Here is a 16,284-nt window from a genome sequence, read left to right on the forward strand (position 1 = left end):
ACTGGCCATCCCTATATAGGATCCGAACCCATGGCCTTGGTGTTATCAGCACCACACTCTCCCGAGTGAGCCATGGACCGGCCCTCCGATTCTGGATTTAAATGATAACTTTTTTGACATGCTTCAATTCACTGACAAAGGCAATTTAGGTTTTTAATATAGACGAGCATTTTCCATTTTAAACTGGGCAGTTCTTATAATTTATCAAACAGATTTTATTATAAAATATTTTAAACCGGGCAGTTCTTATAATTTATCAAACAGATTTTATTATAACATATTTTAAACCAGGTCCTTCCTCATAATGCATCTTATAATCTAAGAGTTAGAGTCTTTGTCAATAAATGATAATTTCAACTTAATAGGTGTACTTAATTATCATCATTTATTTCGATATTCAAATTATCCCATACTTGGCCAGTAGGGGGCCCTACAGGTTGGCTTCTGTGTCTTTTTGATATATCCTCATGGTTCTTTGAGCACTTCCTTATTTTTCTGGCAAAATGTCTGTTCTTGGCTCATCTTGTACTTTCCCAGCCTTGGAATCAGCCATTTCTCCAAGGAGTCCTGGATCTTTTTTTTTTTTGGTGGCTGGCTGGTCCAGGGATCCGAACCTGTGACCTTTGCGTTTTAAGGCTGTGCTCTAAACCAGCTGAGCTAACTGGCCAGCTCCATCTTTTTAATGGAGAATGATATTTAGAAACCAAGATCTGGGCACTAGATATCCTCATTGTTTACTAGGTTGTTTTTTAGGACTTCTTAGCAAATAAACACATGTATGTATATATACACACATATCTATTTCTACATCTATCTATAACATGGGTTCATAGTCATAGCTCTAATTCTCTAACATCTCTAATATCACAAGAATTCATTGTACCCTCTCCCCTTTTCTTTCTTTTTTTTTTTTTTCAAAAAGATGACCTGTAAGGGGATCCTAATCCTTGACTTGGTGTTGTCAGCACCACACTCTTCCAAGTGAGCTAACCGGCCATCCCTATATAGGGATCCGAACCCATGGCCTTGGTGTTATCAGCACCACACTCTCCCAAGTGAGCCATGGGCTGGCCCTTCCCCTTTTCTGACAGTGAAAAACCTGGCTCCCACTATCGTCAATATATTATTTGCTCAACCCTAGAACATACATTAGTTTCAGAAGTGTTAGCCCATACCACTGTGAAAAACAAACCTACTAATTAGAGTTCAATATTTGGTTATAGATCTTTTTGTCTTTAGCTTGTGTTCAAGAATTATTTGGTTTAAGACTTCTCCTTCAATGTAGTTAAGTTACTCATTTGAAATACACAGGTTCATCATTTTGCTTTTCTCTCATCTGTCCTAATTGACTTTTAATTTTTTTTGAATATGAAAAATGTTAACATAGTTCTAAAAGTCAAAATCATACAAAAATGTACATGCGGAGAGAAGTCACACCTCCAACCCTTTCTACCCCATTCCTAGTTCCCCATCCTTTGCATCTCTCAATCCATAGGTAACCAGTGTCATTAGGTTCTGATTTATCCTTCCATGTTTATTTTCCCACAACTGAGCAGATATATGTGTATTTTCTCATTTCCTCTTCTTTCTTTTTTTTTTTTAAAAGATGACCGGTAAGGGGATCTTAACCCTTGACTTGGTGTTGTCAGCACCACGCCCAGCCAGTGAGCGAACCGGCCATCCCTATATGGGATCCGAACCCGGGGCCTTGGTGTTATCAGCACCGCACTCTCCCGAGTGAGCCACCGGGCCGGCCCCTCCTCTTCTTTCTTACACAAAAAGTATCACACCATAGATCTCTTTTGTATGCTGCATATCAGTTCATAGATACCTTATTTGTTATTATTTTATAGCTTCAGAGAACTCCATTGTGTGGATGTAAAACTGATTATTCAAATAACTCTCCTATATCTGGGCACTCAGATGATCTCCAATATTTCATAATTACAAACAATGCTGCAATGAATACCCTTTTGCACATATATATTCACATTGTCGGAGTGTATTTTTGGGATAAACTCCTATAAAGTGGATTACTTGGTTGAAGGGTAGATGCATATGTGGTTTTGCTAGATATTGCCAAATTCCCCTCCAAAACTGTACCAGTTTGCATTTCCACTAGTAATGCATGAGTGTCTGTTTCCCCTCAGCCTCACCAAGAAAATGTCTTTTCACATTTTTTCCACCAGTCTGATAGGTGAAAAATGCAATTTTAGTGTAGACTTAATTTACATTTCTTTAATAATGACAAAGTTTAGGCATCATCCCTTATGTATAAGGGTCATTTTTATATCTTATTTTTGTATGAATTATGTATTCACATAGTTCTTAAAAAAATTATTATTTTTTTTGGCAGTTGGCCAGTATGGGGATCCAAACCCATGACCTTGGTGTTATAAGGCTGTGCTCTAATCATTTGAGCTAACCGGCCAGCCCTGAATTCACATTTTTCTATTGGATTTTTGGTCTGTATTCCTTGTGTTTTTAAGAGTTCTTTATATATTGCGAATATCAATCTTTTTCTTGCAAACTTTGTCATTCTTTTTGCTGTTGTTGGCTGGCTGGCTGGTATCAGTTTTTGAACTTGTTAATGGTGTTTTCCAATAGTTTTTTGGCCATAAAACAGGTTTTTAATTTACTTTTTATTTTTAAGTGGTCAAATCTATCAATCTTCTCTTGCATCTGAATTTTGATACATGGTTAAAAAATACTTTCCCTATGTCTAGGTTATGTTTTCTTCTGTCAATTGTATTAGAGCTACTTTTTGTGCACGGTGTAAAGTGTGGATCTAACTCATGTTTTTCCCAGTTGTCCCAGCACCATTTATTAAAAAGCTGATTATTAAAAGCCCCTGTGACTTGAGATGGTACAGTTATCATCTACTGTATTTCCATGTGGTCTTTTGTGGACTGTCTTTTCTATTTATTGGTTTGTCTATTCATGTGCCAGTACCACACTGTTTTAATAGAAAAGACTTTCTAGTACACTGTAATATCTGTTAGGGCTAGAACTCCTTGTAGCTTTTCTTTTGTGTTGTCTTGGCTTCTCACATGAACTTCAGTTTGTCTTGTCTAGCCCCATAAAAGAGCTGACAGGTATTTTTATTGCAATAGTGCTTACACTATAACTTAGGCAGAACTGACAGCTTTATAATACTGAGGTGTTCCAGCCAAGAACAAGGGATGTCTTTCCAGTTATTCAAGTCTAATATTGTGTTTTACAGGTTTCCTCATCCATGCCTGCATATTTCTTACTAAGTTTAGTTAAGTATTTTGTATTCTATTTCTTATATTATGAATAGGGTTTTATCAATGTACCTTCTTTTCTTTTTGATTGGCAGGTACAGAGATTGAACGTTAGACCTTAGTGTTATCAGCAGTATGCTCTAACCAACTGAGCTAACCGGCCAGCCTTATCATTATCTTCTTCTTTTTTTTTTTTTTTTTGACGGATAAGGGGATTGCAACCCTTGGTCTTGGCGCTACCAGCGCTGCACTCTCCCGAGTGAGCCACGGGGCCGGCCCTTTATCATTGTATCTTCTAACGGGTTATCGTTCACATATATGAAGGATATTAATTTCTGCATATTAACTTTGTTAACTGTTACTTTAATCTTTCGTTATGTAAAAGTCTTTAATTTTATAATGGATTTATACTGTATTTTACAAAACAAAAATTTTTTCGTAGCCTGTGACATAGGTGACAAAATAAATTCTATAACTATGTATATATGGTATGCTAGGTATATTATCTGAAAATAGAGACAGGTTTACTTCTTTTCCAATTCTTATGCCTCTAATTGATTTCTTTGTCTGATAATGTTGACTGATACCTTGAGTTCAATGTTGAACAGTAGTGGAGATACTGCACATCCTTGCCTTGTTCTTTATCATAATGGATTGCGCCTTAAGTGTTCTCCCATTAAGGATTTAAAACTAAAAATATCTATTTAGCCATCCATTAATCCACCTCAATCTCCCCTCCCCCACTTTAAAAATAATATCAACCCCTGTTTCTCAGTTTTTTCCCAGGAAAGGTGTTGAATTCTGCCAAAGGCAGATTTTTCTCTTTAGATCTATTAATGTGGAAGATTATAATAATGGATTTACCCTTTTTTTAAAAATGCTGCTTCTGAATTCCTTTAATTCCATATCATCATGGTATATCATTTTTACAAATATGGTATTGGGTTCTGTTTACTAAAATATTTAATACTTTCGCATTGATATCTGTAAGTGATTTTGGTGTTTTTTTTCTGTCTTCATCAAGTATATTAATATTATACTTGTTAATGAAAAGAATGAGAAAAAGTCCCTTGATTTTCAATATTCTTGAACAGTTTATAAAACTTTAGGATTATTTAACCTTCGAAGATTTGGTATAATTCCCCTGAGAAGGCATGTGGGCCTGGTTCTTTCATGTCGGGGTAGGTGCTTGATAACTTGCTGCTGTATTTCTTCTAAAGCAACTGATTAATAATTTTTCTGTCTCTAATAGGTCAAATTTGGTAAATTGTATTTTCTTAGGAAATCACCCATCTCATCCAAGGTTTCCTATTTATTTACACGAAGATATGCAAAGTAGTCTTTCATGATTTCACAATGATTCAATGGTTATTCCCTCATCATTTCTCTCTTCCAATTATTTGTGATTTTCTCCTTTTTAAAAAAAATCAGGTTAGCTTGTTGTTTGCCTGTTAATTCTTTTAGGTCTTCTGTTTTTTTATTCTTAACCTTATAAATTTCTTTTGAAAAACTTTTTATTAATTATTATTATGAAAAAATATATGCCAGTGACAAAAATTGAGTAGTTCAGAAAGGATATAAATTTTCCCCAAAGCACCAGAACTGTTTTTTTCAAAAACAGCTTGATTAAGGCATAAATGACATACAATAAACTATACACAATTTGATAAATTTTGACACATATATACACACTGAAATCATCATCACAATCAAGGCAATAAACATATCAATCATCCCCAAAAGTTTCCTCATGCCTGCCTCTTTGTAATCCTTCTTCTCTTCCAGCCCTCCCCAAGCAATCACTGATCTTTTCTGTTACTACAGATTACTATGAAATTTCTAGAACTTAATATTAAGTAGAATCATTCAGTATATACTCCTTTGTTGTCTGGCTTCTTTCATTCAGCATAATTATTCTGGGAATTCATCCATGTTGCTGTATATACAAGTATCAATAGTTTATTCCTTTTTATTGCTGAATAGTATTCTACTGCATGGATATACCACAGTTTCTTTATCCATTCACTGGTTGAGGAACATTTGGTTGTTTTCAATTTTTGTCTATTACAAATATAGCTGCTATGAACATTCACGTACAAGTCATTGTATGGACATACACTGCATGGATATACCACAGTTTCTTTATCCATTCACTGGTTGAGGAACATTTGGTTGTTTTCAGTTTTTGTCTATTACAAATATAGCTGCTATGAACATTCACGTACAAGTCATTGTATGGACATATGCTTTCTTTTTTCTTGGCTACTAACCTAGAAGTGGACTATATGTTAGGCGTATGTTTAAACTGTTTTTCAAAGTGGCTATACCATTCCCACCAGCAGAGTATGTGAGTTCCAGTTGTTCCACATTTTTGCTAAAACTTAGTAAAGTCAGTTTTTAAAAATTTAGCCATTCTAATGGGTGTATAGTGATACCTCATTATCATTTCAATTTGCATTTCCCTAATGACTAATGATGCTGAACATCTTTTCATTTGCTTATGGGCCACCTGTGTATCTTCTTTGGAAAAATGTCTAACCAAATGTTTTGCCTGTTTTTAAACTGGGTTGTCTTTATTGTTGTGTTGCAAGAGTTCTCTATATATTCTGGATACAAGATTTTTTTTTTTTAAATCAGATGTATGATTTTAAAATATTTTCTCCTAGTACATGGCTTGTCTTTTTATTCTTAGCAGTGTTTTTTTCAAGAGCAGAAGTTTTAATTTTGATGAAATCCAATTTATTATTTTTTTTCTTTTATGGACTGTGCCTTTGGTATGGTATTTTAGAAATTTTTGTCTAACTCAAAGTCATGATGATTTTATCCTATGTTTTTTTCTTGAAAGTTTACAGTTTTAGGCTTCACATTTATAATTCATTTTGAGTTAACTTTTGTATATGGTATGAGATGTGGCTATAGTTAATTGTTCTAGCGCCATTTCTTGAAAGACTATCTCCTTCTCCATTGAATTGCCTTTGAACCTTTGTTCATATGTCCATATATATGGATGTTGTTTATTTCAGGACTCTTTACTGTTTTCCATCTATCTATTTGTCTGTCTTCATGCCAATACCACATTGTCATGATTACCATTTTTTAAATAATATGTCTTGAAATCACATAGTGTGAGTCTTCCAACTTTGTTCTTTTTCACAATTGTCTTGGCTATTCTAGATTTTTTTCATTCCCATGTGAATTTTAGAATTATTATGTCAATTTCTACCAAAAGGTCAGCTTGGAATTTAATTGGGGTTGTACTGGGCCTAAGAGCTCAGTCCGGAAAGAACGGATACCTACATCATATTGAGTCTTTCAACCCATGAACATGGGGTATCTCACCATTTGTTTAGGTCATCTTTAATTTCTCTTGGCAATACTTTGTAGTTTTTTGTATACAGGTCTGCGTATCTTTTGTCAGATTTATATCCAAGTATTTAATACTTTTTTTTTTTTATTTTTTTTGTCTTTTGTCTTTTTCCGTGTCCGGCAACGGATCGCAACCCTCAGTGTTGCCCCCGTACCGGACCGGGGACCGGCAACGGGATTGCAACCCTCGGTGTTGCCCCCGCGCCTCGCTCAGCCAGTGAGCGGGAACCGGTCCGTATGTGGGACCCGAACCCTTGGACGGGAGCGCCGCCGCGCTTCCCAAGCGGCGCACTATCCAGTGCGCCATCGGGCCGGCCCCAAGTATTTAATACTTTTGATGCTACTGTAAATATTGTTTATTAGAATTTCCATTTCTGATTGGTCAATACTAGCACACAGAAATATAATTAATTTTTGTATAATGATCTTGTACCGATAGTTGTATGTTAAGAGCACCTCTCCCTTTTTAATCTTTTCTCCCCTGAAGAGCTACCTTTCCAAAACTGCTTCCATTTGAGTCCCTTGTGTGCTGTTAGATCCCTCCCCTACTCTGACCTAGCAAGACAACTTCTCAATAATTTTGCACATAGAGTGGACTTTCTCTTTTTGGCAGTGATTTTTGATCAATCTTAAACCCAATGTTTGCTCTTCTCTTTTCTCTTTCATGCATTTTTTTCCCCAGACTGCTTTTGCTTTCTATTTATCAGTAATTTTAAGTTTGAATATTATCTGTCTTTTAGGTGGGTGAGGGTGTGTTATAAGATAAAAAACCAAAGATTTTTTAAAGAAATAAAACATTCCAAAAAAGCTAGAGCTCCAATTTCCTTCCCTATCTTCCCATAGGGAAACCAATGGATAGTGGCTGTATACACACCTGAAGTAAATGTGTAGCATTTCCTTGCATGTTTTTATGTTTACTAAACATGTATACACAAATTATATAGGCTGTTTAGTATTTTTTAAAGTTTACATAAATAGTATCATACTGTACGTATCATTTGCAACCTGACTCATTCACTATTTATAATTTTGAGATTTACCAATGTGGATACAACTAACTAGTGAATATACTAGTTTATTCACTCTAGCTGCTGCATCCCACTGCATGAATAAATAACAGTTAATCATCAATCCCTCTTTGTTGATTCTAATTTTTCGCTATCATAAAGAGCTACTACAAGGCTGGCCAGTTAGCTCAGTTGGTTAGAACATGGTGCTGGTAGCAACAAAGTCCAGTGTTTGATCCCCATACTGGCCAGCTGCCAAAAAAAGAAAAACAAAACAAAACAAAACCCTACTATGAACACATGTTCCTCATGTGTGAATCTATACTTAGATATCAAGCAGTAGAATTTCTGGATCATAGGGTGTGTACATTTATTAGGTATTGCCAAACTGTTCTCAAAAGTTCATATTTCCAGTAACAATATCTAAGGTTTTCCATTTCCCCAAATCCTTTGCCATCACTTGTGGGACATTTCCATTTTTTTCAAAATTTTGAAACTAATCAGGATTAAACAAACTTCTTATAGAAAAAGCAGAATTTAGGGCCGGCCCGGTGGCGCCCTGCTACAGTGCGCCGCTTGGGAAGTGCAGTGGCGCTCCCGCCGAGGGTTCGGATCCCACATACAGACCGGCTGCTCACTGGCTGAGCGAGGTGCGGGGCAACACCGAGGGCTGCGATCCGTTGCCGGTCACAAAAAAAGAGACAAAAAGGAAAAAAAAAAAAAGAAAAAAAAGAAAAAGAAAAAGCAGAATTCACACATGGAAAACTGACATGCTGAATTACTGTTTTGTGTTTTGCAGGTATTTCATGACTGAGTCTTAAACTATTAGTCCTGAAGGTATAAAATAATTGGCTGATTATTTTCTCGGCCCAAAGAGTGATTAAGCATAGCAGTGTGCCTGAAGGTACACTGTTTTGGTCTCATCAGAAAAATGTTTTAACTCAATGTCAGTATATCATTAGATTACTCTGAAGGATGTTTTCATAAAATCTGTTGCTATTATAGCATTTTTGAGTATTTATCACACTGTCTTTTAAAGTGAAGACTCAAAGGAGAAATTTTTGTCTAGTCTCAATACCAGGAGCAACTACACTTACCTTGAACATGTCACTCATTTTTATTGATGGACATAGCTGATAACTCCTTAATTATGTTGTATGTTGGAAGGCTAAGGCCAAACACAAGGTCTATCTCTAATAACTGTCTTTAACATAATAACCTCCCCTTTTAGAGATATTTGTGTTATCATTTCTAGTCTCATTTTGTCTACCTTAATTTTCTATTTTATCTTCTATGTCTTTTTTCATAAATATGAACTAAAACTTTCCCATCATTCTTACACACTGTCAAAGGCTTATCTGATTGGAAACTATATTATAGGATTATTTTAAGGCTTACCTTTTCTGCTACTTCTCGTACAGACTGAACACTTGTTCCATACAGATGATTGTTATACTGGCCAGCTTCAATGAATTTGTGTTCCTGGATATCTTTTTCCATCTGCTCTCTTGAAGTCACAAAATGATAATCTCTTCCATCTACCTCATAATCTCGTTTTGGTCTAGTTGTATCTTTAATAGAAAAGAACTTAGGGAAGTATTTAATATTTAAAAACAAAATTAATTCATTTTCTCCTTAAATCATTGTTTTGTAAAGTCCAACACAACAGGACTGGCCAGAAGCTCAGTTGGTTAGAACGTGGTGTTATAATACCAAGGTGAAAAATTTGTATCCCTGTACTGGCCAGCCACCAAAAAAAAAAAAGGAAAGTTCATCACAACAGAGATTAATTTAAATCTGAGAAAGGACAATAATATGTATATTTGTATTTGTTTTTTGTTTTTGTGGCTGGCTCTTATGGGGATTTGAACCCTTGACCTTGGTCTTATAACTTCGTGCTCTAACCAACTGAGCTAAACAGCCAGCCCCAAGGACAATAATATAGATGACGCAGGAGGAACTGATTAAAAAAAAAAAACAAAACCTAAGTATAAACTACTAAAAAATGGTTATGTTTACTATTACCACACACAGTAACAGTTAAGAACAATAATTAAGGATTTTTGTTTGGGTTACTCACGAGGAACACAGGATCCAAATTTGTCAGGAAATTCTGAGATCAGGTCATCATTTATCCTGTCTTTCATAGGTCCCAATATGATTACTGGTCGAGTATAATTAACTATAAAGAAAAACTGCATGTTAAAAGGAATAAACACTTTACAAACATCAATGTATTTTATTTTATCAGAGAACAAAAACATCCTTAACTGTTATGAAGAAATCTCCACTCCACTCTACCATCAACCAAGGATGCCTAACTTGCTATTTTATAAACCTTTACTAAGATCTTAAACTTGACTCAATCTTCTGCTAGAAATCATACACTTGATAATCCAACCAAGTTAAATTTGACATTTTAGCAGATAATGTTTGTATACATTGCTAACATCATGTCATCACAAATGAGAAAACAAAATATAGTGTTTTACTGATGGTTTTTGGAGCAGAAATTGTAAGGAAGTACAGCAAAGAAGAACAAAAAAGAAATCAGATGTAGGAAGTAATATAATCATAGGAGTATTCTAGAAAGATGATCTAACAGAAGTGTATACATTGGGTTGTAAGGGATCATGGTGGAAAGCAATCAATATCGGAAATGTATCTGAAGATTTTCTCGATTATCAAGATTCTATAACAAGTATATCACTAATTTTGTCATCAGTTTATATTATATGTATGCAGTTGCAGGTCTTTCAAATTCATATATTGACATATTCTTCCCTGCTTTGAAAGTGTATTTCTTTGTTTTAAATTTTATTATCATAGTATATAAAACAGATATTTTACAAACTTTTTAAAAAGTACTGGATGTAAAACATGGTTTACATACTAGCAAAATCATGCAATTTGAATATTCCACACCATAACAATTCATGCAAATGGTGAGAGAGACAATATATACTTTCATCACCTTGTTTTAGTCTACAAAGCCATTCAGCTACTCTATAGTGGGTTCTGATTATAAGTTAATAAAATGTTAAAATACAAGAAATCACATTCCCACACCAAAAAAAAAAAAAAAAAAAAAAAATCTTTAAGTAACTATATGTAGAAAAAAATTACCAACCGAATGAATAAATGAATGAGTATTAAAAGTATATATTGTCAACATGAAAATATTAGGAACTAATATTAACAGGATGGACCTTTTGAGCAACCATACTCATCTGTAATCAAGATTACTTTCATATTAGACAGCAGTAAAGAAAAAAAGTTAGAAAAACGATTTTAATTTTTAAGGTGCTACGGTGCTACACTGATAATATTCATGTACTCTCCCCTTCTCCCATGCCCCAATCTGTTTAAAAACTTCACATGCATGTACAGTTCATTTAATCCCAAGAATGTAGTATAAAACACCAAAAAAAAAAAAAAAAAAAAAAAATCTATTACTTTTTAAGCAATCATGGAAAAATTTTCCTTCATTTCTTATGTTTGCCAAGAGCTGGTAATAAACAATGACTTGTCCCAGACCAGTATTGGTGACAGAATAAGAAAGGAAATCAAGCTAATTATAATTTAGCATTACTGAAAAATATTATTTTAGCATTCATGTTAAAAACAGAATTACTAAACAAAATGTCAAAATATAAGTTTACCCACATTTAAATAAATATTTATTTCTTATAAAATATATACACACACACATACCGTGTACACAAACAACACTGTAAAAAGTATTTAGTATTTTATTAAGACTTTGGAAATTAACCTCTGTATGTACAGTATAATCTTATTTTTCACGTACATGATTTTACTTGGCTCTCCCTGATTTTAGCAGTCCATCGCCTTAACCACTCGGTCACCTCGTCCCACTCTCCCTGATTTTAAAATACTGTTATCTAATTTTCAGTTTTTAGAATATATCACTAAGAAATAGTCCTGCCACCCAAGGATGTATATTACTTGAGATTACAAAAAAACAAGTAATTTAAACACTTACGGTAACTACTTTCACTATCGCTGGCATTAGAAGTTACATGCTCTGTAATTGCAGACAATGAAAACAATAAAGAAAACAGTGTCATGAGTTTAAAAGCTGATAAAAGCAAATTACCAAAATAAAAACAGGGTGACATTACAAAATGTTGAGATATAAACAACACACAACCAACAAATTTTTAAAAAGAATTTCTGATTTTCTTTGAAAAGTTTAACTTTTTCAAATAAACATGAATTAGCATGCGAAACACCTGTAATTAAGGACAATGTCTAATTTTTGTATAACACAGTTTATGAATAAAATCTATATTACGAATAGCAAGTAGAATATGACAGAGGGCAAAGTAATCCTAAATTATTCCATTTGTAGACATAAAACTCAAAAAGAGAAACCGTAGTTGGCATCATTTAATTGATAAAATAGTAATGAGTGGCTAAGGAGACAAGTTGTATTTGAGCAAATAGATGACCATTTTAATGAAGGAATATCTTTGTAATTCAAAAGTGAATAGATGATCTTATATTTAGCCCAGCTTCTCTTTTGTTCCTGAAAAGCAATGAAAATCCATGTTTCAGAGAACATACAGATGAAGCATTTTAAATGCCATAAATTCAGATGTCTCAAAAAAAGCCAAATGGAAGGGAATCCTAGAGGGTGGCATGTATTTTAAAAAAGACTAATATCCAGTTTTAGGATTTTACTGTTATTTTTGTCTCCCTCAAAATTTTCTGAATAAAATCTTGATCTGATGATCATCAAGCTACCAGGTGAATACATCTTTCAATTCCTGTGAATTAAAGCACATAAGACCTATTGATTCAAGGGATCTTAAGTCACTGTCCAGAAAAATCAAGTCTTTTCTAAATGACACTGTCTGATAATCAGTTACCATTTTTATATTGTTTTTCTTTCCCAGTCCCTATCTTCAACTACAGTCAAAGATAAAAGCTCAGGGTGTAATTATCATTTATCATAGCAATATCAATACAGGAAACAGATTCCTCATTTAGTTCCTTTTCCTGAGTTTTCTATAGGTCTCTGTTGACCCAACAGATAATAAAAATCTGTGGATCCTTTTCCTGATCCCTACCATCTCAAAAATATGTTGTCATGGGGCCGGCCCGGTGGCGCACTGCTACAGTGCGCCGCTTGGGAGCGTGGCGGTGCACATCTTCCTTACTTTTTGGCGAAAAGTAGGTATAAATAGAAACTGTAATATTTTCTCCCCACATCTCAGGTAATATTTTCCAGTTTTGAAGGTTTTCATTGATAGTTTTTCCCAAATGTAAGATTTGAAAAAGGGTACCACTAGTAATAGGAAATCTGTGGCCCTTACCAAATCCTAAAAAGACACATGTGAAAATAAAGTGTATCTAACAGAAATAATTACACATACAGCATACTGTCTTAAATCTAATACAAACCTAAATCATTAAGGTTGAAATAAAAGTCAAGTACCTATAGTTTAGATTAAAATTCCAGTATAAAGTTAGCAGAAATCAGGAAACAAATTTCTGTGAAATTTATTGTTTATTAATGTAAAATGTAGATCTTAGAAAGTTAAAAGATATTGGCTATATCCTTAATGATCAATGAATTACAAAGAAATGTTTTCAATATGCTTAATAATCAAAATGGAAAGAACCATTTAGAAAAAAACTAGCCTTAAGATTACTTCTAAGAGACACTGTCACCTAAAATTACTTAGTAGTATTTGGTAAGTTTTCACAGTTAAACAATTTGAAAACACCCAAATTAAAAGTTTTGTTTGCTACAATGGCTTCTTGCTTCATTCATTCATTCCAAATTTATTGAATGCCTTCTATATATCAGCCTCTGTGCCAAGCTTTACATGAAGATTAAGTAACTAGATTAAGAAAATTAAACAAGAACAATAGCAACAAAAACCCAAAACAGAGACAGCATGTTGGTTAAAGGAAAAACAAAGGATAATATTTCTTTATAACTCTTTTTCATAATTTATAACCTCTTTAAAAAAGAGATACACAATTTCCCCCCAAATATACAGCTACTTGAATTTGATGTCTGCAATTCTTCTCTAGTAATTAAGATATATTGTTTTATATTTCTGCATTATAGCTATGCTTTTCTAACACATAATCAAAGTGATTTTAACTTATTTTATCAAAAAAAGGATGACATAAAACTCTAAGGAAGCATATTTCTGCACTCTAATAGTGAGGGCAGATGTCACTATTTTGAAAACCTTAAAAAAAGTCTTTATATTTAAAAAATCCCTAGCGAAAGTAACTGCCATAAAAATTTCAAAATGGAAAATGTAATTATGAGCAGAGAATTTTTCAAGTGACGTAAAAAATGGAGCATAATAAAAACAAATGGTATGTATTATTACGGAAATAAAAATCCCAAGCATGTTAGAAACATGAAAACTCTAAAAACAATTTAAATCATACACCTCCTTATGCCAGAAGGGCATTGCTGTGAATCTCAAAATGTATCTGAATAAGGTAGATCTGTAGATGGAGGTTAAAAAATAACTTGGGAGTATTTTGATCACTTACTCAGGCCTTTTGATCCCATGTCGTCAGGGATCTCCTGTAGAGAGTAGTCCCCAGAGAGCAAGCAATAAAAAGATAATCAAAGAAAATAGTTGTCAGTGATGCTTAAAATTGGTGCTACAGTAAGAGACAGTTCCAAGACCATTACAGGTGCACATATCTTACAGAGCGTTTTTATAGATTTCTGAAAGTTTGAAATGAGCTAGCAGCTAAATGTAAGCTACCAAAAAGAATGAAAATTCTAGCTTTGAGGCTGATTGGGGCATAGAAGCAAACTTTTAGATCATTTCTTGCTATTTTAAAAGTCAAATTCAGACTGTTTACATATAATGAAGAAACAGGATAAAATGGAGTGATTCTAGACAATCTAGTATCAAAGACTGGCAGTGCTATTTCTAGAAATCAATAGGTAGCTTCTCAGGTATCCATCCATGTTTTTCCTCTAAAATGTTCTTTAAATGTATGTATGTTAAATTTTTTTCATAAGAATCCTTACTTCAAACAATTCTATTTATCTATTTGTTTACATTATAAACATAACTTAAAAATATTTTTTACTTAAAATTAAGAATTCCTAAGGTGCCAGAAAAAGTTAAAACTAGCATATAGATTAATTTATTACAGTTAAGTTGCCCCTTGTTAAGACAATTAGGAACCTGTTGCAGCTCTTGAAACTGTCTCCATGGTAACAACCAACTGCAGGGCAGTAGGTCCCTCTACATTTATTTTCAGTTGACCACTGGATCCACATACTTACGGTCAGCATCACTTGTTTCCTGCTCACTCTGGTCCTTGTTCTTGTAGAAGGGGAATTTTCGGGAAAAGAGGTTCTTTTTACGCTTGTCATTGAATGACTGCTGAAGAAGAGAAGGAGGGGCAAAACAAAGGGATGTCTACTGTCTGTGTGTACAAAGGCCCAGCCTAGCAGCTCTGTGGAAGCTGACTCCTGTGACCAAAGTGTGCAGTTTTTATATAAATTTGACTTTAATCACATAAAGTGAATTTCTAATTTTGTATAAACTCTTCTAACTCTAACATCTTGCAACTAAAGATATTAAAAAAAACCTTAAAGAGTATAATTCAGTTATACCTAAAAAGGAGTACATGCTACTTGACAAAAAAAGATAAGAGTAAATCTGGCTGGCCAGTCAGCTCAGTTGGTTAGAGCGCAGACTTGTAATACCAAGGTCAGGGTTTAGTTCCCTGCAGCAACCAGCGCCAAAAAAAAGATAGGAGTAAATCAGATTCACTATTACTATAGTCCATATTTTTCTAGAAAAAATTTCTAATTCTGTACTAGGTGCTCTATAACAAAAAGATATTTTAAAGATTATTTTGCTGCTCAATTATTTTTTATGCGTTATGTGGTCTTCTTCATTTTACTTTGGCCTGACCAGTTTTTCTTTTTATCCCTTTTTTTTTTGTGTTGCTACAATGAACTTTAATAGTATCTTTTTAATAGAAAAGATACTATTAAAAAAGCAAACCAAGACAATTAGAGAAAGTTGCTAATGCTAAATATTCAAAACCAAATGATCTTAAAAAAGATAACTAAATGCTTATGGCATGAATCAGCAAATAGGAAGAAAACTAAGAGGTCCATCAAAGACTTATCAATGCTATCAAAGCCAAAAAGAAGAATCAGAAGTCTCCTGGCTAACTGGAATATTATCACAACTGATTTACTTGTTTTTAAGTGCCACCACACTTATCTATTTTAAAAAGTATATATAAATAAAATAGAACCACATCCAATCCATTGGCCCCATATCCTGCATAAAGAATAAAAAGTATGGTTCTCACCAAAGCCACAAAGGCAATTAAAGTTTTAATAGTTTATACATAATTGTTATGAGAGAGTTGAGCGACTAATTTGATGTTCCTTATTGCACAGGTGCTGAAAAGTTTTTTTTCCTTGAATGTCCCATTTGTGTGTTATTAGATTTAAGAGCATGTAGCACAAAGAATGATGAAGCTATTAAAGAAGAATAGCTTCTTTTCTAATTTCTCTATCCATGTTTCAAAGGAAATGGCCTTACCTAGAAGTGACACTATGAATTACTTTTTTTTGGGGGGGGGGGGGGAAAAAAAAAAAAAAAAAAATTTTTTTTTTTTTTTTT

At 33.7% G+C, this 16,284-nt stretch overlaps 1 protein-coding gene across 1 annotated transcript in view; it reads right to left on the reverse strand.

Moving 5' to 3' along the window:
- The window catches only part of LOC103601545 (disks large homolog 1-like), a 164,953-nt gene that overhangs the window by 21,644 nt on the left and 127,025 nt on the right, over nucleotides 1–16,284 (reverse strand). Inside the window, exons 14-18 of the mRNA XM_008585979.1 lie at nucleotides 14,168–14,201; nucleotides 11,625–11,666; nucleotides 10,816–10,863; nucleotides 9,699–9,800; nucleotides 9,017–9,189 (exon numbers count right to left, since the gene is read on the reverse strand). Of these exons, the coding sequence (XP_008584201.1) occupies nucleotides 9,017–9,189; nucleotides 9,699–9,800; nucleotides 10,816–10,863; nucleotides 11,625–11,666; nucleotides 14,168–14,201 (399 nt within the window). The remainder of the gene's footprint in view (nucleotides 1–9,016; nucleotides 9,190–9,698; nucleotides 9,801–10,815; nucleotides 10,864–11,624; nucleotides 11,667–14,167; nucleotides 14,202–16,284) is intronic.

The sequence above is a fragment of the Galeopterus variegatus genome, unplaced genomic scaffold (genome assembly GCF_000696425.1).
Source record: "Galeopterus variegatus unplaced genomic scaffold, G_variegatus-3.0.2 Scaffold3785, whole genome shotgun sequence".
In the NCBI taxonomy this organism is placed as follows: Eukaryota; Metazoa; Chordata; class Mammalia; order Dermoptera; family Cynocephalidae; genus Galeopterus; species Galeopterus variegatus.